The 23,864-nt window shown below is 49.8% G+C and overlaps 1 protein-coding gene across 1 annotated transcript in view; it reads right to left on the bottom strand.

The window, feature by feature from the left end:
• Positions 1–19,609: 19,609 nt before the first annotated feature.
• LOC149523304 (maestro heat-like repeat-containing protein family member 2A) overlaps positions 19,610–23,864 on the bottom strand; it is a 54,674-nt gene continuing 50,419 nt past the window's right edge. The window contains exon 5 of the mRNA XM_089770420.1: positions 19,610–19,635. Coding sequence (XP_089626546.1) covers positions 19,610–19,635 — 26 coding nt within the window. The remainder of the gene's footprint in view (positions 19,636–23,864) is intronic.

The raw sequence follows: 23,864 nt of genomic DNA, 5'->3' as shown, positions 1-23,864 counted from the left end.
TCCTAAAAAAATGAGGTTTAACAGTTATTTTGAAAGAAGGGGTTTCTTTTGAAATAACCGTTTCTAGACAGCGTTTCTTTTTTTGAAATAGGGTATTTCGAAAAAGTGGCCAGATGCAATTATGCAAATGAAATGAGGGAAATTCAAATCCATGCTTCATTTGCAATTTTGTTCATCTGCATTTGCATTCCTCCGCCTTGCTCCAGCACCCTTCCCCTAGCCAGACACCTTCCCCCAGCTGGCTCCTGCACCCTCCCCTGCTACTGAACCCTCCTTCCTGGCCACACACTGCAACGTTCCTTGTTCTTGATCCCTCCCCCAGCCAGGCACCCTACTCTCAGCCTGCTCAGGCACCTCACCTCCCACCCAGACCTTGAACCACCATTCCTCTCACTGGAAGCCCTGTCCCACACACTGACTCCCCATTTTTGTCCTAAACCCAGGGGCTGAGGGGGGGGGGGTCACAAAATCCACTAACTCTGGAACCCCAAAGGAGTAAATCTGGGTTATGGGAAGCCCTGAACCTCAGTCCTCACTGTCCTCCTCCGCCCCCTCCCCGCGCATTGGGGCTGGAGCACCAAAGAAGTGAAGCCTCTCAGTTGGGGGCTGCATCAGTGGGGGGGGGGGGGGTTTGTTTATTTGGGGTTGTTTTGGGGTTTTTTGCTTTTCACTTGTGTAGTTCCCAGTTGATTTTTCTGTGGGTCAGTGGACCCCAACCCAAAAAAAGGTTCCCCACCCCTGCCATAAATAAAGAAAACATGGGAATCTTTTGTGTTGGACATAAATGAATATGTTACTTTCTTTAAAATGAAGCTTGATAAACTAACTTAAGAAAATTGCAGTGCTTAATCAGTTTAATAATTGAAACGAATAGTTCCTTTTTACTCGTTAAATTACACTGTTCTCCCTTGCTGCAGCACTAGCAAAATGGCTTGGACATAATTATGTAATTAACAGCAAGTTTCCATTAGCAACTGGTGGCCCTTGGAAAGGTTTGTGTTGAGCCAGGTGGGTCACGGGCCAAGAGAATTTGGGAACCATTGTGTTAGAGAGATGGGAGAATGCAGGGTTGCAGTGGGGCAAGGCTAGTGGCAGGGCGGCAGGGCTAGGAGAACAGTGCCTCCACCTATGAGGTATGGCCCAGGCCCAGGTCCAGCCCCACTGGCTGGAAGCCCCACCCACATTTGCCAAGCAGATAGAGCAGCAACAGACAGAGGCAGCCGAGGGAGCAGGAGGGCCATGGTCTGCCATGATCCCAGAAGGTATAACAAAATCATTTTACCAATTACTGTTTCCACTCAAATTCTCCATTGCATGACTATTTTGAACTCCTTTATCATTTAAAAGAATTGTTGTCCACATGTCCAAAAAAAGTACCCCTCTAGAGAAATTCCTACAGACCAGCCTGTAATGCACACAAGTGCAAGGGTACTTGGCATAACTTTGAAATAACTTTTTTAATAAAACTGCCAGGCAATAAATCTATTGTTGTTTCCTATGCAGATTTCCTCACCTAGCTTCAGTCACATTTGTTGCAGCGCAATGGTTCACGTGCAGAAAAGCACACTTATCCTTTAACACACAGACACTCAGTCCTCTCCGATCTTCTCTGAGATGACTTCCAAATCTCTGTAATGTGGCCTCAATGTATGGGCATTCTCTAGAGCAGTGGTCTCAAACCTTTTTATGTCCAAGAATACTTTCTGCGTTTAAGGGCAACACAGAATCTACCCCTACCCCAAGACCCCATCCTTCCCCCAAAGCCCCACTGACTCCACCCCCTCCCTTGGTTGCTTTCCCACGCACACTTTCATCTGTCTTGGACACAGGGTTGGGGTGCAGGAGGGAATGATGAGTGTCAGTTCTAGGAGCAAGTTTGGATGTAGGAGGGGGCTTCAGGCTGGGGCAGAGTGTTGGGTACAAGATGGGATGAAGAGTGTGGGCTGTGGGAGGGAGTTTGGGTGGGCTCAGGGCTGGCACAGGGAGCAGGCGTGCAGGTTGTGGCTGGGAGGTACTTACCACAAGTGGCTCCCAATCAGCAGTACAGAAGGACTCAGGTAAGCTTAACTCTTTCTAGGCCATGGGCCACACAAGCATATGAGTTACACATATTTGCCATATCTGGACTGTATTTATGTTCTTAAAACAAAAACATCCGTAAAACATTTTTTTTCGAATAAGATTTCTCATCCCTGGGATTCACAGTCAAGAACAGTTTCTAGAGAGGAATTAGAAAGAAATGTCCTCTGATTTTAAAATTATCTTAATTAAAAAAACATTCACACACATAACAAGGAAAATTGCCAAGAAATAAGGGTATGTCTACACTACAAAGTTAGTTCGAACTAACCAACGTTAGTTCGAACTAACTTTCATAGGCGCTACACTAGCGCTCCGTTAGTTCGAATTTAAATCGAACTATCAGAGCGCTTAGTTCGAACAAGGAAACCCTCATTTTACGAGGATTAAGCCGAGTTCGAACTAGCTAGTTCGAATTAAGGGGTGTGTAGCCCCTTAATTCGAACTAGTGGGAGGCTAGCCCTCCCCATGTTTCCCTGGTGGCCACTCTGGCCAACACCAGGGAAACTCGTCTGCCCCCCACCCAGCCCCGGAGCCCTTAAAGGGGCACGGGCTGGCTACAGTGCCCGTGCCAGGTGCAAGCCTGCCAGCACCCAGCCAGCAGACCCTGCACCTGGCACGGCTCGAGCCACCCACCCGATGTCCCCCAGCCCTCCGCCTCTTCCCGGGACCAGGCTGGCGGCTCCCGGGAGCTTGCCCGGGACCGCAAGAGGCGGGCACCCGCCTGCTCTAGTGTGGACATCGTGAACCTTGTCCACGATCTCCGCACTAGGCACAGGAAAGTGGCCGCCTAGGTCAGGAGAGCTGCCAGCCTGGCCACCCAGGAGCAGGAGTGCATGAAAATCAAGGTGGTCCACTGAGACCCCTGACCCTGAGCCCTGAGCTTACAATGTCTGTACTGGGTCAGACCAAAGGTCCATCTAGCCCAGTAGCCTGTCTGCCGACAGTGGCCAACCCTAGGGACCCTGGAGGGGATGGACTGAAACAATGACAAAGCCATTTGTCCCCCACCCTATGTTACATCATGGAAAGTCCCAGGACTCTGGAGAGTAAGGCTGAGTCCTATTTGACTCCATTCAGGCCATTATTCATTTTCTGTGGTTCACTAATTAAGTTAAATATTGTGGGGCTAATTCATGGTGGATGATCCAGTCACTTTGGTTAGGCAGAAGCGAAGTGGCCAGAGAGGAGAACTAAGATCCACCCAGGAATGGAGCATTGCCTGTTCCATTAGATTTTCACCATCTCCTCAGGCATGATGTGGTGGTGTTGGGGTCTCACATTAGGCCTTGAGGAAGGCAGATTTGTGCCCCTGAATGGGTCCCCAGGGATTGAATCTGGCTCTCTGGACCTGTTGCAGTAGATATTCCTATTGACTCCATAGGGAGGGGTCTGTAGAGAGAACTAGGCAGTTTTAGACTGCGATAGTCAGGGCAGCATGCTCAGCTGTATGCAAGCACGCTCCAAAACACACATTCCTGAACCCCCTGGCAGGGGTCTCCCCAAAGAAACCAGTGCCCTGACTCATCTCACTCCATAAACAATGAAGAGGCCTGTGATACCTTACATCAGGGGTGGGGAACCTTTTTTGGGTCAGGGGCCACTGACCCATGGAAAAATCAGTTGGGGCTGCACACAAGTGAGAAGCAAAAAAAGAAAAACCAGCCCCGTACTGACGTGGCCCCTAACGGAGGAGAAAGACATTCCCCACAATCCCCTCACAAGCCAGAACCTAATGGGGTCCAGGCTAGTAGACTTTGTGTGCTCCAGTTCCACAGCAGGCATGAGCTTTCTAGTACTCGGGATGGGGGAGCCCCCTTAGCCTTAGGGGCCACATCCAGGCAAGCCAGGGGTCCGTATTCAGCCCAAAGGCCTGAGATTCCCCACCTCTACCTTAAAGAAATAATATAATATAATATAATATAATATAATATAATATAATATAATATAATATAATATAATATAATATAATATAATATAATATAATATAATATAATATAATATAATATAATATGTAGCCCTTCTGCCGGGTAGGCCTGGCAGGAACCAGGGCTGGGTTCAATATCTTGGGGTCAATCTCACAAAGAACCGGCTCGAGCCCCCACCCAGTGATCTGGGAAATTCACGCACCCCTGGGCGCCTCTGAGAGGCAATGCTTCCCCACTCGCAAGCACTGAGTCTGAGTGTAGGTAAAGAACATTTAATGAAACAGAGGAAGACTTCATACGGCATTAGCTTGGGGAAAACACCACAAATAGAGTTCATAACCCAAACATGAGCCCGCACCCCGACCAAGATTCGCCCGAAGTCCACCGACTCCCCAAAAGTCTCTGTCCCCACAAGTCTCTGTGCCACCCAGAGTCCCAAAGTTCACCCGCAGGGTTTCACCTCCCAACCTGGGTAGAGATGGGGGTGGGGAGATAGATAGGGGGCACCTTATACGAAACTCCGCTATGCTTCACCAGCTGTCTCGTCCCACACCTCTGGATGCTCCGCTGGGCACCTGTCGCCGCTTCTCGCCTGCTGCCGCTCCACACCACTGGTCGCCGCTCCTCGCCTGCCGCCGCTCCATGCCACACCGCTAATGGCTGCTCCTCGCCTGCCGCCGCTCCACGCCATGCCGCTAATGGCCACTCCTCGTCCACCATCACACCACACCACACCGCTGATGGCTGCTCTTCGCCTGCCGCCGCGCCACGCCGCTAGTCGCCGCTCCTCGCCTGCTGCCACTCTACTGGCTGCAGTAGGTCTGGCTCTCAGCCAAACCAGTGATTTCAGCTCAGTGATTTCAACTCTCAGCCAAACCAGTGATTTCAGCTCTCAACTGAATCCAGCTTTCACTGGACTAGCAAACAAAAAGACTCCTCAGGGAGTCTGCTTTAGGTCTGTCCTTAAAACAAAGGGGGAAAGGTGCAGGCTGGGCCAGTCTTACAGCTCACACCTGGTAGGTGTGAAGCAGGCTAACTCAAGTCCTTTAACCCTTTCCCCCAGCTCTGTTCACTCAACTCTGGAAGGGGGGACGCTTGTTCTTCCGAGACCTCTTACCATGATGGTGGTGTCTCTCCTGCAAGCACTGGTGGCATGTTTGACAGTTCCCACATTTAGGGGTAGCATGATTAGTGACCCCCACAACAGTCCCAAATTATATACAATTCTCCACATTCCATTCCAACACTGACCCTCCATCAGCCCTGGCTGAATGGGATTTACATAGCCACACCTTGGATTCTCTCCTGAGCAGTATTTACATGTCAACAGTTAACAGTTAATTACCTTGTAGAGCTAAACAACTGTAGTGGGCACACCCACCCCTCCTTTCAGCTGGCTGACAGCAAGCAGCAGTTCAGCCCCTGCTTACAGACAAAAGGTCCTAGAAAGTCTCCAGGAATGCTAGAGAAGCAGGAAGCGAGTTGACAGGAGGCCAGGAAAGAAAATGGAAACAGAATTTGGGGTTTTGAATTGGAAGCAGTGATGTGCCTGTTGTGTGATCATGCCTGGAAGATGTGAATTAAGCCAGGAACCTGGGCAAGCAGAATCCAGCGACTTTCTTGGCTAGGGAAAGACTAAATCTTGGAACAAGAGAGATGTGAGTAGAACAGGGAATTTTTAGTCAGACGCTACTAGGTTATTTTCTTTATTTTTTTAGTTTGTTGGACTTCTTTTTGCTAAGCACATGTAACTATCCCCCTTTACCCTAGAACTCTTCAAACTGAATCCCAGGGAAGCGATTTTCTGTGTTTTAATCTTTCTTTTTTCAGTTTCTTTGTAACACCTAGCAACCAAGTAGATACGCTGGAGGGCAGTAGATATGCTGGAGGGCAGGGATAGGGTCCAGAGTGACCTAGACAGATTAGAGGATTGGGCCAAAAGAAATCTGATGAGTTTCAACAAGGACAAGTGCAGAGTCCTGCACTTGGGATGGAAGAATCCCGAGCATAGTTCAGGCTGGGGACCGACTGGCTAAGTAGCAGTTCAGCAGAAAAGGACCTGGGGGTTACAGTGGATGAGAAGCTGGATATGAGTCAACAGTGTGACCTTGTAGCCAAGAAACCTAATGGCATATTAGGGGGCATTAGGAGGAGCATTGCCAGCAGATCCAGAGAAGTGATTATTCCCCTTCATTCGGCTCTGGTGAGGCCACATCTGGCGTATTGTGTCCAGTTCTGGGGCCCCCACTATAGAAAGGATGTGGACGCATTGGAGAGGGTCCAGCGGAGGGCGACCAAAATGATTAGGGGGCTGGAGCGCATGACCTATGAGGAGAGACTGAGGGATTTGGGTTTGTTTAGTCTGCAGAAGAGAAGAGCGAGGGGGGTTTGATAGCAGCCTTCAACTTCCTGAAGGGAGGTTCCAAAGAGGATGGAGAGAGGCTGTTCACAGTAGTGACGGATGGCAGAACAAGGAGAAATGGTCTCAAGTTACAATGGGGAAGGTCTAGGTTGGATATTAGGAAAAACTATTTCACTAGGAGGGTAGGGAAACACTGAGATGGGTTCCCTAGGGAGGTGGTGGAATCTGCATCCCTAGAGGTTTTTAAGTCTTGGCTTGACAAAGCCCTGGATGGGTTGATTTAGTTGGGATAGGTCCTGCCTTGGGCAGGGGCTGGACTTGATGAATCCTGAGGTCTCTTCCAGCTCTATGGTTCTATGATTCTAAGTAATGTTTCACCAAGTGTATTTGTTTTGTTAATAGACGTCACATTTTTAAAACCATGATCTGATTCCTGCATCCTAGAGGGCGGAAGGTTCTGTATGCACGTGCCTAAGACAGCAAGCCATACTTCTAGGAGAAATTACAGGTTTTCAAGCTCTCTCTGGAGGGAGTGTCAAGGACAAGGAAGGTACCCCACAGGAGGGAATTCTGAAATGCGCCTGTCTGGTTCTCAAAGGGGTTTGTGCATTTGGATGATGGCAGCAACACCAACACAAGCCTCCAGTGGCAGGGTATTTTAAAGTCTCTTGTGGGCCCCCACCTTCTGCACTTGGAGTGCCAGAGTGGGAAACAGCCTTGACATGACCCCTCTCCAATTTATCAACATCCATCTGGAATTCTGGTCACCAGAGCTGGGCACAGAACTCCAGCAGCAGAAGTTCAAGTGCCGAATAAAGAGGCTAAGTCGGTTCCCCACTCTGGCACTTGGAGTGCAGAAGGTGTGGGCCCAAAAGAGACCTTAAAATACCGTGTCTCTATGGGCTTCTGCTTCAAAACTCCCCAAGCTCACAGATTCCCTGAGCTTAGGAGGGTTGCTGCCTCTACCCAAGTGGAAAAAAACTTTTTCTTCTTGAACGCAGGAAGAAGTCACTTGGGAACGTATTCCAGAAGGGTACCCCAAACTCTTTTACACAAGAGCCAAAAGAAATCTGATGAGGTTCAACAAGGACAAGTGCGGAGTCCTGCACTTGGGACAGAAGAATCCCAAGCATTGTTACAGGCCTGGGACCAACCAGCTAAGTAGTAGTTCTGCAGAAAAGGACCTGGGGGTTACAGTGGATGAGAAGCTGGATATGAGTCAACAGTGTGCCCTTGTAGCCAAGAAGGCTAATGGCATATTAGGGGGCATTAGGAGGAGCACTGCCAGCAGATCCAGAGATGTGATTATTCCCCTTTATTTAGCACTTGGAAAGAAAAAAAGAAAAATGAAAACAAACTGTAATTTCTGATAGCTGTCCTCTTAGTCTTAGGCAGGTATACACAGACCTCCTATTACTTTCCAGGATACAAAATCAGATCATAGCTTTAAAATAGGTGATTATATTAAGAAAACAAAAAGGTATTCATTTGTAAAGCTGACTTGGCTGCTAGGAGTTATAGCGCAAATGAGGAAAGAACAGATTAAAACACAGACAATTGCATCCCTGGGATTCAGTTTAAAGTTATAGTGGGGAGAGGAGGGGATATGGATTTAGCACAGAGGAGTTTAACCAAACAACAAAACAAAAAAATAACCTGATCGCATCTAAATAAACATTCTCTATCTACTCAAGTATCCACACTTCCAAGGTCCAGTCCAATTCTAGGCCCAGGTATTCTTTTTTTTAGGCATGATGTCCCTGCCCAGTTCAATTCATCCCCCCCCCCCTCATCCCCTTCCGCAGCTCCAGGATTAAACTCACAAAGAAAAACAGCAGACAGATTCCCTTTTAATGCAGATCTGAACTCTTTCTTCTCACTGGTGCTCCTGGCTCCCTGCCAACACTTTCTAGCTAGCTAGATTTAACCCTTTAGTTACTGAATACTGGGATGTTCAGAAAAGAACAGTGGGCCTCCCATCCATCACAGAAGCGAGACAACCTCTTTACTCCTGCTCAAGCGTTTCCTGTTTATACATCCCAGAATTACAATAGCTTTTTAAGCCCCAACGCCACAATGGGAGCTCATGTTCTGCTGATTACCCACCATGACCTCTACATCTCTTTTCCCCGCCCTGCAAGTCTGGCCCACAGAACCATGGGAAGTGGCATAGGCTAGCCTGGGCCAGGGCAAAGGAACACGTGGGCCTTTCTCTTCTCCATCTCTCCCTCTGCATTGCACAGCAGGGCGCAGGAGTGCCAGGGGGCTCTGTGGACGCTGTTTGGCTTAATGCCAGCGAAAGCAGGGTCTACAGGAGTACTTACGGGCTCCTAGTGTTAAGAGCTGTGATGTGGTTGCCTCAGCAGCGTGGCTCAGTGCTTCTGTTCTTGGAGCTCTGGTGTTATCAGTGGTCAGTGCAGGTAACGCAGCCTGCTCCTGCTGCAGATCTCGCTGTTATGCACAAAGACCGACCACAGGCACCGTCTGGTGACAGAGGCACTTCGCCATGTTTATAGCTGTGTAGTCACAGATCTAGTGCCCTGGATTTGCGGTTACGCGTGCACCAACTCAAGTGCTCCAGGATGAGGAGCAATTCAGTCAGTAAGTCTCTGTTGTCCCTTCGGCCATGCAAAGGGGGTAAGGCCAGGCACCCCAATATTTATAGCCTAAAATAAACTTGTCTGGTTTCGGACATTTGTTTGCTCCCTCCCCTTGTACCTAGTACCTTGAACCGAAAAATATTAGAGGAGACACTGTTGAGCATCCACTGTGGATGCGCTCGGTGAGGCTAATCTTCGTGTTTTACCTCATCCCCGTTGCAGGGTTCCAGACCAAGGAGGATATCTACTGCCTCGCTTTAGCAAAGGCCCTGTACACTGTGCCCACGCCAGTGACTGCTGGGTTTTATGCACCATGGGGACATTGCAAAAACCTGCTCTTACACAAAATCAAGGGTGAGTACTGCCCCGGGGAACGTAAGACGGGGAAGGAACCTTGTGGGGATGGGGATTAGTGGATGACAACCATCTTCCTATCCATGGTCTGTGGCTCTGCTTCCTCCAGCAGCAGAAGTTCTAGAAGATCTAGTTAATTTACAAGTGACAAAGTCTGCTCGAGCTACTGGCAGAACATCGACGACATAGTAATGAAGCCATTTAACAGGCATTTGCCAACCTCTGCTAAATGTTTGCTGAATTTACTGTGAGAGTCGACAGGACCTTAGTTTAAAATGTGTTTGTTTATTAGTGTGTGGATGAGGGTTATAAAATCACATCGCTAAAAATTCAACATCCATCTGGGCTGCTGTTGGGCAGATGGGCACCAGTTTAATAGAACGGTGTAGGATCCCATCAATCCTAAGGATGGCTTTGCCAAGAGCTACCCATTCTTGATTGCTTCCCAGAAGGGAGGGATTGTGAAGCTGGAAGACCCTTCAGGAGGAGAGATTTAAGGCACTGCCAGGTACCTAACATATCTTCCTCTTTTATCTCAGAGAACATGGAAAACGAATCGAAGAAGAAAGACCAGGAGGAATTTCAGCGGACGCAGAAGATGCAGCGTGACAACACTGGCCGGGATCTACTCAAGCTCCTGTTACTCATGATCTTCTACCGGCCGGTCCTGACGGAGCAGCAGAAGTGGAGAAGGAACGTGAAACACGTCTTCATCCATTTCAGCGCCTGGGAGTACGCGGGCTGCGACCAGCTTTGGGCAGGCCTCATTACCACACTGTGCGACGGCATCGAAAGCCACTTTGGTCTCCTACCCATGAGCATTTACAGGACCATAGACAGGAAATGTAGCATCATCGAAAGACCAGGGGATCAGGAATGGGTTAGCAAGAAGTTCCTCTTCCTCCTGCTGTGGGTGGCTGTGATCCTTTTGATCATGGTAGCTATTGGGGTGGGTGGTCTCCTCCTAGTGTTTGGGATCCCCATCGGGGATGCCTCGGGAGACGCCATAGCTGTCGTGGAAGGCATTGGGGTGACGGCTGTCAGCGTCTCTGCAGCAGCTGCCATACGGCTCACTATCACAGTGGTACGAAACATTATCGTCACCCAGAAGAGCCAGCTGGAGAGACAGATGAACCAGACGGCTCTCAGCGCACAGCTGGGCTTCATGAGCTGCGTGAAAAGCGAAGTCAGGACAATCACTGGGTTCCTGCAGTACATGGAGATCTTCCAGCGGCGGAAGCTGCGGGTGGTGCTGGAGATCACCCACTTGGATACATGCAGCCCTGACAAGGTGGTGGGCGTCCTTGATGCCATGAACATCCTCCTCTCAGACGATGACGCCGCTTTCATCTCCATCCTGGCTGTTGACTCCAGCATCATTGTCGACTGCGTGGAAAGCTCCAAGTATATGAGAGGTATGGCCAACAACGGCTACGAGTTCTTAAACCGCATCGTCACCCTGCCCTTCTCTGTCCCTCGGATGGACTGCGACACCAAGCGGAGGCTGATCAGGAATATCATTGCGCGCAAGGAGCAGCTAGAGGCAGAGGTCGGCTTCCGGCAGGATGGCAAGATGGAAGCCAGCTCTGACTTCCTCAACATCTCTCGCTACCATTCGGCCAACCACGATGCCCAGAATCCAGTTGCAGAGGACAGCCAGATACCTCTCATGGTTGGAACCCCAGCGCTGGGAACCGGCAGCTGCGGGAAAGGTATCCGAGCCAAAGACCTCATTCAAGATGCTTTCGACTACCTCCTGGATGACGCCTTGAAGGAATTCATGACAGACAACGTGGTGCAGATGCGGCGCATCGTGAACACCGTCACCATCACCATCAGGCTGCTGGCGAGTAACATCCCCAAGGATGAAGTGTGTCCGAAGAAGGTGGTGGAATGGGTGCTCCTTGCCAACCAGTGGCCGTGCCGTCTGAGCTGGCTCTTGCAGTGCATCGAGGATGAGGAGCAGAGGAGTCGAATGGGCAGCTGCCATGGAAGCCCGCTCCGCCCCGACATGTCTCTGTGGGAGGTCTACGAGAAGTACATGGAAGAGCTGGACATGCTGAAAGGCCAGATGGAAAAGCTGCTGGAACTGGACCAGGATCCCGAGCTGTTCCACACTTTCCTGTGCGGCAGGTTTCGGGTGGAGGAGGCCCTCTTCTACCTCCCCTTCACGGTCAATTTGGACCCATCCCTGAAAAGACAGATGGAGCTGCAACGTGGCAGCCACAGACTGAAACGGACAAAGAAATTCGACAAGCTCAGCGCCTGCACTCTGCTGGGTATGACGGTGGAGGATGTCTGCCGAGAGGTGGGTCACCCTTGGGTTTCCTTCCTTCGAGCAGGGCCAGCTGTCGATAGAATGTCCATGCCTCTTCATCGCAAGAAGCATGTCATTCATGTGACAGCAGCTGCCCACAGATGATGGCTACAGGCAGAGCCATCTTTGCAAATCGTGGGGCCCTGAATAATTGAGGGCCCTTCTGCAGGATTGCCTGGGCCTTTTCCCCTCATGCAGCTTCTGCTGGAGGTCTGGTCGTTCCTACTACCTCCCTACCCCAAGCAGGGCTCAGGAACTAGAGCAGAGTTGCAGATCCTCTCTGCTTGCTAGCTTGCTGCTGCTGCTGATTTGAACCCCGTAGCAGATTTGAACCTAGGCCCTCTAGGAGTGTGTCTAAACTACATGGCTCCGTCGACGGAGCCATGTAGATGAGGCTGATTGGCAGAGGGAAATGAAGCCGCGATTTAAATAATCGTGGCTTCATTTAAATTTAAATGGCTGCCGCGCTCTGCCGACCAGCTGATGATCAGCTGTTTGTCGGCAGATCGGGGCAGTCTGGACGCTTCCCCGTCGACGTGAAAGCCCTTTGTCGACCTCCCCGGTAAACCTCATCCCACGAGGCATCAGGGGAGGTCGACAAAGGGCTTTCATGTCGACGGGAGCGTCCACACTGCCCCGATCTGCCGACAAACAGCTGATCATCAGCTGGTCGGCAGAGCGCGGCAGCCATTTAAATTTAAATGAAGCCGCGATTATTTAAATCGCGGCTTCATTTCCCTCTGCCGATCAGCCTCATCTACATGGCTCCATCGATGGAGCCATGTAGTTTAGACACACCCCTAGAGGCCTCGACAGCTGGAGCCATGAAGGCAGCTGGCTCCCAGCTTAGGATGTAGAGCTTCCTTGTTGTTATCTCTGGCTGTAAGAGGTCCAATTGCCACACGAAGGGACAGTGAACCACACACACTAGGCGTGTGGATTACACTGCCAGCTGAGAGGAGCACGTGGGGGAGGGCGAAGGGAAAAGCCCTGCAGCAGACAGGACAGAGCGTCCCCAGAGACGAACCGGCAGAGGCATATCCTCAGACATACAAGAACACATGGCTGCTGCATTGGGGAACTCAAAAATTTGGTGCCCAAATTTTCCGGTGCCCTATGCAGCTACATATTTCCCATGGGCCTAGGGACAGCCCTGACTATGGGCCCCAGAGCTGGGAGAAAACTGTCCCACATAACTGGTGCATAACTGGAGGGAGAGGAGCGAGAACTAGTGGGGGTAGGATGTTGAGGGGAACAGGCGGTGTGGGATGGGGGCTTTCGGGGAAGGCACAGTGTGGGTTTGAGGCCTCAGGAGTAGGGGGGGCACATGAGGGGGAATGGGCAGAGTGAGGATGAGGGGGAAAGGGTGATGGCCACAGTCCGGGTTCTGCTAGTTCCCCCACTTTCTGCTGCTCCTGACTCTTGGTTTGCACAAAACATTTCTTCTTGGAACAACTCGGTTCCTTGCAGCTCTTTCCTCCAACCCCGAAGCCATTGGCTGGCTCTCCCCGGGTTCATCCTTTACGCTCTGAAGTGACTTTGGTCGGTTTTAAGACTGGGAGACCCGTAGCTGTCTGTTATGCACTCCAGAGAGAAGAGAGGCAAAAACATAAATACTCTTGCTGGAGGCCTGCAGCGTAATACCCCTTATCCAGAATAACACACAAGAACCCTGAGGCTATGTCTACACTGCTAGCTTTTGCCTGCAGAGAGCATGCTATTTCCCCTGCCGTGCCAACTTGCTCAGCGGTGCCCCTAGCAGAATCCAAGCACACGGCAGTGGGGTGTGCAGGGTACCATACCTGGCCCCACAGCCGGCTGGCCCGCCTTGTTTGCTAGAATCTGAGCAAGCCCAGACAGGTTCCTCTCGGGAGCTATAGCGGACCCTTCCTAAAAACGTGTTTGGCGACATGTTCAGTAGATGCACGGCACTAACGGGTGCTCCCACTTCTCTTCCAGATGGACACAATCGGCTTGAAGGAGAAAAAACGTCCCGCTGTACAAACAGAGGCTCAGGGACCATAATCTCAACGGGCGCGCGCTGGTCTACAGTGACAACACTGAAATCAAAGAGGCCCTGCACATGAGTCTTGGCGAATGGACCCTCTTTAGCATCCATTTCCTTGGAGTGTTTCCCCCGGCGAATTTGGCCTCTTCTGTGGTGTCCCCCGTCCCGTTCCACGTCAGGCCAGAGGCTCTGAAGAACATGGTTGCCTTAAGAGAGACTGTGGCGAGAGGGAGCAAGCTCTCTCTGAACAGCTCCAGGGAAGATCTTTGGGAAAAGAGATAACTCTGAATCCTGAACACAGAGGTGAAAGTGCCCTGGTGCGCAGCTCCAGCAAGAACTGCAAAGACCTGGGCTGCAATAGGACAGTACCTGTGAGAAACTGTAAAGTTACTTTCACGGCCGCCTGTACAAAACCAGAAGCAAGATCGGGGCTTTCGCCCACAGTGTACCTCCCTGCGTCTCCAGTGACATCGCACGGATGAATCATAGAATCCTAGAGTTGGAAAAGACCTCAGGAGTCATCAAGTCCAGCCCTCTGCCCAAGGCAGGACCAATCCCAACTCAATCATCCCAGCCAGGGCTTTGTCAAACCGAGACTTAAAAACCTCTAAGGGATGGAGATTCCACCACCTCCCTAGGGAACCCAGCCCAGTGCTTCCCCACCCTCCTAGGGAAATAGTTTTTCCTAATGTCCAACCTAGACCTCCCCCGCTGTAACCTGAGACCACTGTTCCGTGTTCTGCCATCCCTCACTACTGAGAACAGCCTCTCTCCATCCTCTTTGGAACCTCCCTTCAGGAAGTTGAAGGCTGCTATCAAATCCCCCCTCACTCTTTGCTTCTGCAGACTAAACAAACCCAAATCCCCCAGTTTCTCCTCATAGGTCATGTGCTCCAGACCCCGAATCATTTTGGTCAAGCTCCCCTGGACCCCCTCCAATGCGTCCCCATCCTTCCTGTAGTTGGGGGCCCAGAACTGGACACAATACTCCAGATGTGGCCTCACCAGAGCCGAATAAAGGGGAATAATCACTTCTCTGGATCTGCAGGCAATGCTCCTCCTAATGCCCCCTAATATGCCATTAGCCTTCTTGGCTACAAGGCCACCCTGTTGACTCATCTCCGGCTTCTCATCCACTGGAATCCCCAGGTCCTTTTCTGCTGAACTGCTGCTTAGCCAGTCGGTCCCCAGCCTGTAACAATGCTTGAAGCAATCAGATGACAAGAGAAGAATTAAGGATCCGGGGGGGTGGGGAGGAGGGGGGGACTGTACTGGGTCTGAGGGATTTGGGGCACATTCATGTCAACGGGGCTGGTGACAGACGTTGTCGGGCCCTGGGTAATGTATGGGAGGGGGTCGGCTCAAGACCCCCTCAAAGGGGCAAGGCTCTAGACCCCCTCAAAGGGGCAAAGCTAAAGGTAGGAGGGGCAAGGCTAGGGCCAATCAGGCCTTAGCGCCACCCACCTTGCACCAGACAGAGCTCTAGGATTGATTTCATTTGCCCGGGTCTCTGGCAGTGGCGGCTGCCATAATAGTCGATACAGTGACCCAGAGGCCTGGACCCTTTTAAATCATCAGCTCCCGAGACAACTGCCCCCTTTGCCTCTCCCCCTCCCCATCCGTGGCCCCTGTCTGTGGGGCTTCAGACCCTGGTGGTCAAAGGTGTGAAAGTAGAAAGAATTATACTGTAAGAAAAAGATGAATTGTGCTGTAATAACTGAATAAGTTGAAGGAATTCTGTTTGTCTTTTTAAGAGAAAGAAGAAAAGTATGTTAATGTTGATTGTAGGTATGCAGATCAAGGTGCTAGCCAATTTGGGCCTGAGTTTAACAGGAAAAGGAACATTAAGTGTTAGACAGGAAACAATTCCAGATAATCAGGGAGATATAGCCAGGAGATTGCTGTGTGCTTAATATTGAAATGAAGATACTTAACCACACTAATAATGTGAAGTTTTGCCACACCCTTTGATCTTGTTAACTTGGCCTTTTGACTGTATAAAATCAAGGGGTTTGAACCTTGTATGGCACTCACATTTTCTCCATGCATTTTAGCAAAGCTTTGCTGAAATAAACAGAGCAGTCTGCCAAATCTGTGAGTCCTGTCTGACTTTGACAATTTGGAGGTCCCACTGAGATGGCAACCGTCTTCGCTGAGGCTGTGTGATCCCTGACTGTTTTGCAGGATGACCGTGGTAGCCGGCACCTGGGCATTTGGCCCGAGCGGTCCTCCACCAGAACGGAAAGGTGCACAACCACAGCGAAGTCTACGCCATCGAACCTGTTGGTTCCTGCTCTGTTCTGGTAGGGATCCCGGGATCTAACATCAGGACTCTGGTCAGGTAATTATTTTGTCCGGACTGAGGACTGTCTTGTCTCTGTGTCTATCCGTCTTCCCTGTGGTGTGAGTGAGTCTGGGAGCCATCCCTGTCCAGGGACTGGCCGACCAAGGGGCTCCTGTCCCCGCGGTCTGTGTGACTGGAATCTGCACAATCGCAGCCGCACCGCACCTTGGATAAAATCCTTGGAGTGAACGCAAGGGCGATTGAGGCAGTAGCCTGTGGGCTTCTTTTGTGTGTTGCACTGGGCACCGCTCTGACGAACCCGAATTTCCTCCTTGTGTAATTGGTGTATGAAGTCCTCCTGTATGGGTAACTAGACGTCTAAGCAGGGATAGTTCCCTAAAGGGACCCTGGCTCAGTTTATATATTTTAGAAAGGGTCCGGACTCCTGTAAATTTCTGGAAAAATGATCTAGATTGACTCTGGGGGGATCCCAAAACTCAGTGGCCACTGTTAGGATCTTGGAACAAAGACCAAGTGGACGTCTTAAAAGACAAACTTGGCCTTCCCAAAAACTAAATTGGCTAGAGGAGAGGTAGATTGCTTCATGCAGTGGTGGGACGAGGCAAATCTTAAATGAACTGAATCGAAGCTCGCCTCCCTTAAAAATTCTAATTATAAGAAAAAGCTTTATTGGAAACCTCCTCTCCCACCACCAGATCGAGCGCTTCCCTTTACCCCGTCCTCCAAGAAGACTCAGACCGGTCCTACTTGAAGCTATAAACCCTTGGCCCACACGGAGCTCCACTCGATTTTAAAAGGTTTTCCAAAGCCCCAGGAAAACCCTACCAAATTTGCAGAGAAATTTTGCTAGTGTGCAATGCCTATGAACCCTCTGAAGCAGACCTCCTGCAACTGTGTAAGCTACTTATAACCCCGTAAACAGCAACAAAGAAAAAAAAAAAAAAAACGGGCAACTATCACACAGACTGACTGATGGTTTTTTTTGTTTGTTTGGTTTTTTTGGGGGGTTTTTTGGGGTACAGCAACCAGGTAAAAATGGACAGGGCACCCTGGCGCATGTGTTTGTTAATAGCCTCTTATCTGCTATTAGCAGTATGTTAAAGCAAATAAGTGTTGGATGGGAGGCCAAGACCATGGACAAATTGCAAGCAGTGGCAGAGCATTGCCACTGCACTCTAAAAGGAAAGAGAAGCAGTCCTCACAAAAGTTGATAGCTCTGCAAATACAGCATTATTCAGGGCAGGGCAGACAGTACTGGGAACGGGGAGGGTACCAAGAATGGGGATAAGGTCGGAGAAGGGGTTGTGGCACCGGGTTTTTGGGATTTAGAGGTTTCAGCTCCGGTCATATCCACCCTGTGGGAACAAGGCATTATTGTCCCCTATTCCAGCCCCTGTAACACTCCTATCCTCCCAGTTCGAAAAGCTGATGGTAAATCATGGCGGTTTGTTCAGGATCTTCAAGCTATTAACTGCATTGTTGTACCCACCTTTCCTGTAATCCCTAACCCAGCAACCAATCTGGCTTCTATCCTGCCAGATGCAACTCATTTTACTGTTGTTGATTTGTGTTCTGCTTTCTTTTCTGTCCCGGTTCACCCTAAGTTCCAGTATCTTTTTGCCTTTTCTTACAAGGAGCAGCAGTATGCTTCCCAAGGGGTACACAGAAAGCCCGTCTTACTTTTCCCAAGCATTAGCCAAAGACCTTGTTAACCTGGTCTTCCCCTCTGGGTCCACATTGGTCCAATGTGTAAATGATCTACTCCTCTGTTCCCCTTCATTATCTGCCTCAGAAACTGACTCTTTAGTGCTTCTCACTGCCCCCCCCCCCACCTTAGGGTTACCTGACTACTGTAAGCCTTTACCCTTTTCTGCCACGAGCAATCTGGTTGTGCACTTGGGGTTCTTACTCAGGAGCATGGTGGCAAAAATCGTCCAGTAGCTTATTTCTCTGCCACCTTGGATCCTGTTGCCCAAGGTCTACCCCCCTGTCTGCGTGCTGTGGCTGCCGCGGCACGCCTAATTGAAATGTCTGAGTCCCTTGTCCTCCGCTCTCCTGTTTCTCTCATGGTCCCTCACTCTATAGATACTCTCCTGCTACAATGTAATACAGCTCACCTTTCCTCCGCCCGCCTCACTTTTACTGCTTTCGGCTTCGCATATCACCATAAAGTGCTGTTCTCAGTTGAACCCTGCCACTCTCCTTCCTCTGGCTAATGACGGTGAACCCCACGACTGCCTTGCAAGTGTCTCTGCTGTCACCGTCTCATGCCCCGACCTTTCTGATGTCCCTCTCTCTAACTCCGACCTTGTGTTATTCACTGACGGTTCCTGCTTTAGAGATAGCCAAGGTCGTCTCCTCGCAGGATACGCTGTGGTATCACTCTCTGAAACCCTAGAAGCTGCGCCTTTACCTTCTGTGACCTCAGCACAAGTCGCTGAACTAGTTGCCCTAACCCGCACTTGCTTTCTGGCTGAGGGACGCTCCGCCAGCATTTATACTGATTCTCGATATGCTTTTGGGGTTGTACATGACTTTGGCACCCTCTGGCAAGCTCGGGGTTTCCTTACCTCTGCTGGTACCCCTATCAAGAATGGCCCCTACATTGCTGCTCTCCTGTATGCACTCCCATCTGCATTAGCTATTGTTAAGTGCCCTGGTCACTCCACAGCAGATACTGATGTTGCTAAGGGTAATGCTGCCATAGAACCTTCCCCAGGTGCGTTTCTCGGTTCCCTTTCTGTTTCTGTACCACCGCAGTCCCTTTCTAAAGTCACCCTGCTCCAAGACTCTGCCTCAGAAACAGAAAAAGACTCCTGGGTCGCCCGGGGTTGCTCTCTACACCCTGATTCCCTTTGGCTCCCCCTTATTGGTGCCTTTGTGGCCCCCTTTTCGCTCTACCCAGCTCTGGCCGCCCTGCTACACGGCGTTTCGCATGTCGGAAAGGAGGGTATGATCTCTGCTGTAACTAAGGCAGAATGGTGGGCCCCCCATTTCAGCTCTTTTGCAGCTCACCACTGTGCCGCCTGTACCACTTGCCAAAGCTACAATGTTGGCAAACCTGTAAAGGTAGCTCAAGGGTTCTGGGGCCTGCCCCAAGCACTGTTCTTGCATTGGCAGCTTGATTTTGTACAAATGCCTGTGTGTCAACTATATGAATTTATTTGGGTTATGGTATGCTTATTTTCGGGTTGGATTGAAGTCTTTCCTTGTCGCAAAGCTGATTCGCTGTCTGTTGCCAAATGTTTGTTAAATCATATTATGCCTGCCAAAGAAACTCCTGCCACTCTGTCCAGTGACCGGGGTACACGTTTTACTGAACAACTTGTTCAGCACCTGGATCGTGTGTTACATGTCACACACCTGCTGCACTGTCCCTACCATCCCAAAGACATAAACTAAGTCCTTTTGAAATTGTTTATGTGAACAATGGCTACCATTACTCCAGTCTCAGACTTGAACTTGACTCACAGTACACTCCTTCAGTACTGCAAGGGACTAATGCAAGCTGTAAGTCACTTCCATTCACAGGTTCGAGCCGCCTGGCCGACGGAACCCACCTCGGATGCCTGCCACACTCTCGAGACAGGTGATTGGGTCTACGTACGACACCACCAACGAAAACACGCCATGGAACCCCGGTGGAAGGGCCTGCATCAGGTGCTGTTCACTGCCCAGATGGCTGTTAAGTTATCCGGCATCACAGCATGGATACAGGCTTCGCAGTGTAAGAAGGCACCATCCCCAGCGGACCAATCATCACCTCAGGACCATGCAGAGTCAATTTTGACTCCAGAAGAAGACGTAGAGGAACAGCCTGCAATACCTTACAACCTACGTTCGCGTAAGGATTGCCTGAAGCAGATGAGGACCAAAAGCAAGGCCCAAGAAGAAGCAGTAGTGAGCCTAGCGCCTGCTGCCTGGTGGACATAAAACCGTAACTGCGGTTCCCTCAGTGGAGGTTGTCAGAACCAAAAGGGTCTTGCCTCCAACATGTGCCTCTGGTGGGGCCTGTTCCTCGGCCACTGGTGTCTTAAGATCTGGGGAATCCACAATGACAATGACAATTCTTTTATCCACCAGCAAGTATGGATCGCTCAGACCCTTAATATCTCTAATTGCTGGGTCTGCAGCCACATTCCATCCCACTCACAAGCTGGTTCCTGTCTTGGCAATCCCACTTAATTCCCCAGGCCTCACCCGTTTAACAAGACATGGAACAGTAATGACACTTGGGAAGCAGTGGGAATAATTGTGGGAATAAATGTATCTAAACGGATAAGTGTGGAGGAGAAAAAAGGTCACTGGTGTTTGGTGTGTAATGGGACGGGGCTGAATCTGGGGAGGAGCAGTTGTCTCCAGCATATTGTAACATCAGTACAATCTTTAATGCCATGCAAATAACACCACTCCCCGTAAGGAGAATCACCGTGTGCCCTTCGGGGGATATTACTCCTCCTTTGTAGACACCTATATGGCAAAGGGGTGCAACCGACCCTTCCCGGCTTTGATAGGGCATCATTGGGTCTGTGGAACAAAGGCCTATACCACATTACCAGTTAACTGGTCAGGTATCTGTTATCCCGCCCAACTCTTCCCACAATTCCGAGTGTTAGAGTCCTTCCCATGAGAACGCCTCCGTAATTTTAGGCGAAAAAGAAGGGACTTGTCGGATGCCCAATGGTATGTGAATCACATAAGCCCTTTAACTTGGGAAGAGGCTATTGGTGGTTCCTTTGACCCACTTGGGGGAGTAATACATCATGCAAAAAGGCTTCTGAGGTTACAAACAGTAGTTAAAATCATGGAAAATGAAACTGGAAAAAGTTTAAGGGCCCTGGCCAAAGAAACAGGAGCGATCAGACAAGTGGTCCTCCAAAACCGTCAGGCATTGGATATAGTGCTGGCAGCAAAAGGAGGGACCTGTGCTCTCATTGGCAAAGAATGTTGTGTATATATACCAGACAACACCAATGATAGAATAGATCGCGCTAGCTACTTAAAAAAGATTGCATACCTTTCCAACGAAGAGCCAAGTTCCCTGTGAAAATGGCTAAGTAACTTGTCCAATTTCTCTGGCATAGGAAACTGGTTGTTTCAGGAAGCCCTGACTATCCTATTTGGAATCTTAATAATTTTTGTATGTTTTCAGTTAATCTCCTGTTGTATCCAAAACTGTGCAAGACATGTCACAGACATGTCCCCTCACCAGAGTGCTAATCTGATGCTTTTAAATATCACTAATGAACAAAAAGACAAAGAACGGTTAATGCAAGGAACCCAGTAATTGTTGGTCATAGGCGAGGCTTGACCAAAAGGAGGGATTGTGAAAGTAGAAAGAATTATACTGTAGGAGAAAGATGAATTGTACTGTAATAATTGAATAAGTTGAAGGAATTCTGTTTGTCTTTTAAGAAGAAGAAGAAAAGTATGTTAATGTTGATTGTAGGTATGCAGATCAAGGTGCTAGCCAATTTGGGCCTGAGTTTAACAGGAAGAGAAACATTAGGTGTTAGACAGAAAGCAATTCTAGATAATCAGGGAGATATAGCCAGGAGATTGCTGTGTGCTTGATATTGAAATGAAGATACTTAACCACACTAATAATGTGAAGTTTTGCCACACCCTTTGATCTTGTTAACTTGGCCTTTTGACTGTATAAAATCAAGGGGTTTGAACCTTGTATGGTACTCACATTTTCTGAATGCATTTTAGCAAAGCTTTGCTGAAATAAACAGAGCAGTCTGCCAAATCTGTGAGTCCTGTCTGACTTTGACACTTCCCAGGGTGCCCTGGTGGCCACTCCAGCCTCAACCAAGATCACTCCTCTCCTTCCTCCCTCCCCGGAGCCTTTAGGGGTTGGCTCTGGCCACAGTGTCTGTGCCAGTTCCAAGCCTGCCAGGCCAGAGCCAGCAGTCACTACCCCTGATCCAGTGGCCCCCAAACATGAGCCAGCAAAGACTGGCAGCCAGCCCTCCACCACTCGCCAGGAGCAGTCTGCCAGCTCCCAGGAGCCTGACAGGGGCTGGAGAAGGCGGGCACCTTCCTGGTCCAGGGTGGAGATCATGGACCTTATTCAGGTTTGGGGGGATTGCCCCCAATGTCCATGATCTCTGCACTAGAGAGAGGAATGCGGCCGTCAATGGCAGGATAGCTGCCAGCGTGGCACTAAAGGCCACATGTGAACCCAGGAGCAAGTTTGCATGAAAATCAAGTTGGTCTGGAGAGCCCCCCAACCCTGAGCCTTGACCTTCCCCTCCCCTTTCTTCCCCTTGCTTCCTCCCCCCAAGTTTTCCCCCTTCCCTCTCCCCCCCCTCTCTTCTCCTCTCTCCCGCCTCCTTTCCCCAGTCTCACCAGAGTTTCATTCTCCCCCCTCTCCCCCGGGGTTTTGTTAAATAAAGATAGTTTGTGTTCATGAAAATACGTGTATTTTATTTGACATCAGGAAGGGGGCTTAGGGAGAGGTAAGTGGAAGGACGTGAGGGAGGAATGAGGCACAAGCCCCCAGTGGGGCAGACCAGAGAGGCTCTGAGGGCTCCTCAGGATGGAAGCTCTCCCGCAGAGCCTCCTGGATACTGACAGCCCCCTGATGGACCTCTCAGATGGCAGCCTGCAGAAAGTTCAAACAGGTCCGCAGCAACGCGTCCACGAAAAGCACCAGAGTGCCCAGGGGCAGCTCTGGCTTCACGTTGCAGAGTGCTGTGATGTCCCGAGTGAAGGCAACCAGAGCACACAGAGACAAAATGGTTTCCTGTCCCTCATGGAGGTAGGCAAGCAAGCAGGGAAACCTGAGAACTGGCTGTCCAAGGGGGTGCCTTTAAGCACAGGCCTCAGACAGCCTCAGGCAGCAGCCACACAAAGTAACTCCTGACCTGATGCCCTGCCGGACCTGATTCTGTCCGGCCTTAAATGCGATTCACCATCCACTCAGTGTGGACGCGCTATTTCGAAATAGCAAAACGCTATTTCAAAATGCATTTTGTGTGTAGACGCGCTATTTCGAAATAAGATATTTTGAAATAATGCTGTAGTGTAGACATACTCTGAAAGAAGAAATCAGGCCCCTGAGTAATTGAAACAGATACTTCAAAGAGTTTAATTGGAAACATGTGCACAGTAAATACAAACACTATATTATTTACAGGGGAGGGTTATTTACAGGTGACTGTTTGTGAGACACAGCATGGCCAGCACCTGAGAAATAAACTTAAAGAGTCATCAGCATTTGTACAATGCCCCTTAATAAATATAATAATATGGGTTGGGATTAAGCTGCTGGATATGGAATGGAAAACAATCTCCAAAACAGGAAACACCACAAGATTAGGGGAACTCCTATTACCTAATATAGTGAATTATCAGAAAGTGTCAATTCAACAGGGGAAAACACTGATCCCCTTCCCATATTCAGCCATCACAGGAAGATTCTCTCCCCATTGAGAACCACAGACAATGATATCCCAGACCCCCTCAGCCTTTTACCCTCCTTTGCTAACTGTTGTCTGGTGACTCCTCATAGGCCCAGAACCCAGGAGGGCAAGAGTAAAGTGCTGAGAGAGACTAGAAACCTAACTATTCAGGAAACTTTTTCTATGAGGTGGAGGATCATAGCCTCTAAATTTGGAGGACGAATGATATCTGCTGAGTCCCTTCTTTGAAGGGCAGAGTGTTCTGAACTCCCAATATCATCAGAGGGAGTTTGAGGACACTCAGCAACTTATGAGACTGGACAATACAAGCACAGTTAAAGGCCCTGGATATCTAAAGGAAATCACCAAAATCCACAGTTAGATGCTTAAATGCCAATTAAAGCCACCCTTAGTGAATTCCCCCGGCATGTGGAATCCCCTAAGTAGTATAAGGGCCCTACCATCAATCAAACGTTAGCCCTGCCCCCTGATCCCGGAAGTC

Source organism: Pelodiscus sinensis, chromosome 18, assembly GCF_052426305.1.
Source record: "Pelodiscus sinensis isolate ZL-2025 chromosome 18, ASM5242630v1, whole genome shotgun sequence".
Lineage (NCBI taxonomy): Eukaryota > Metazoa > Chordata > Testudines > Trionychidae > Pelodiscus > Pelodiscus sinensis.
The sequence above is the reverse complement of the archived record's forward strand: the minus strand, read 5'-3'. Positions and strand labels throughout refer to the sequence as shown.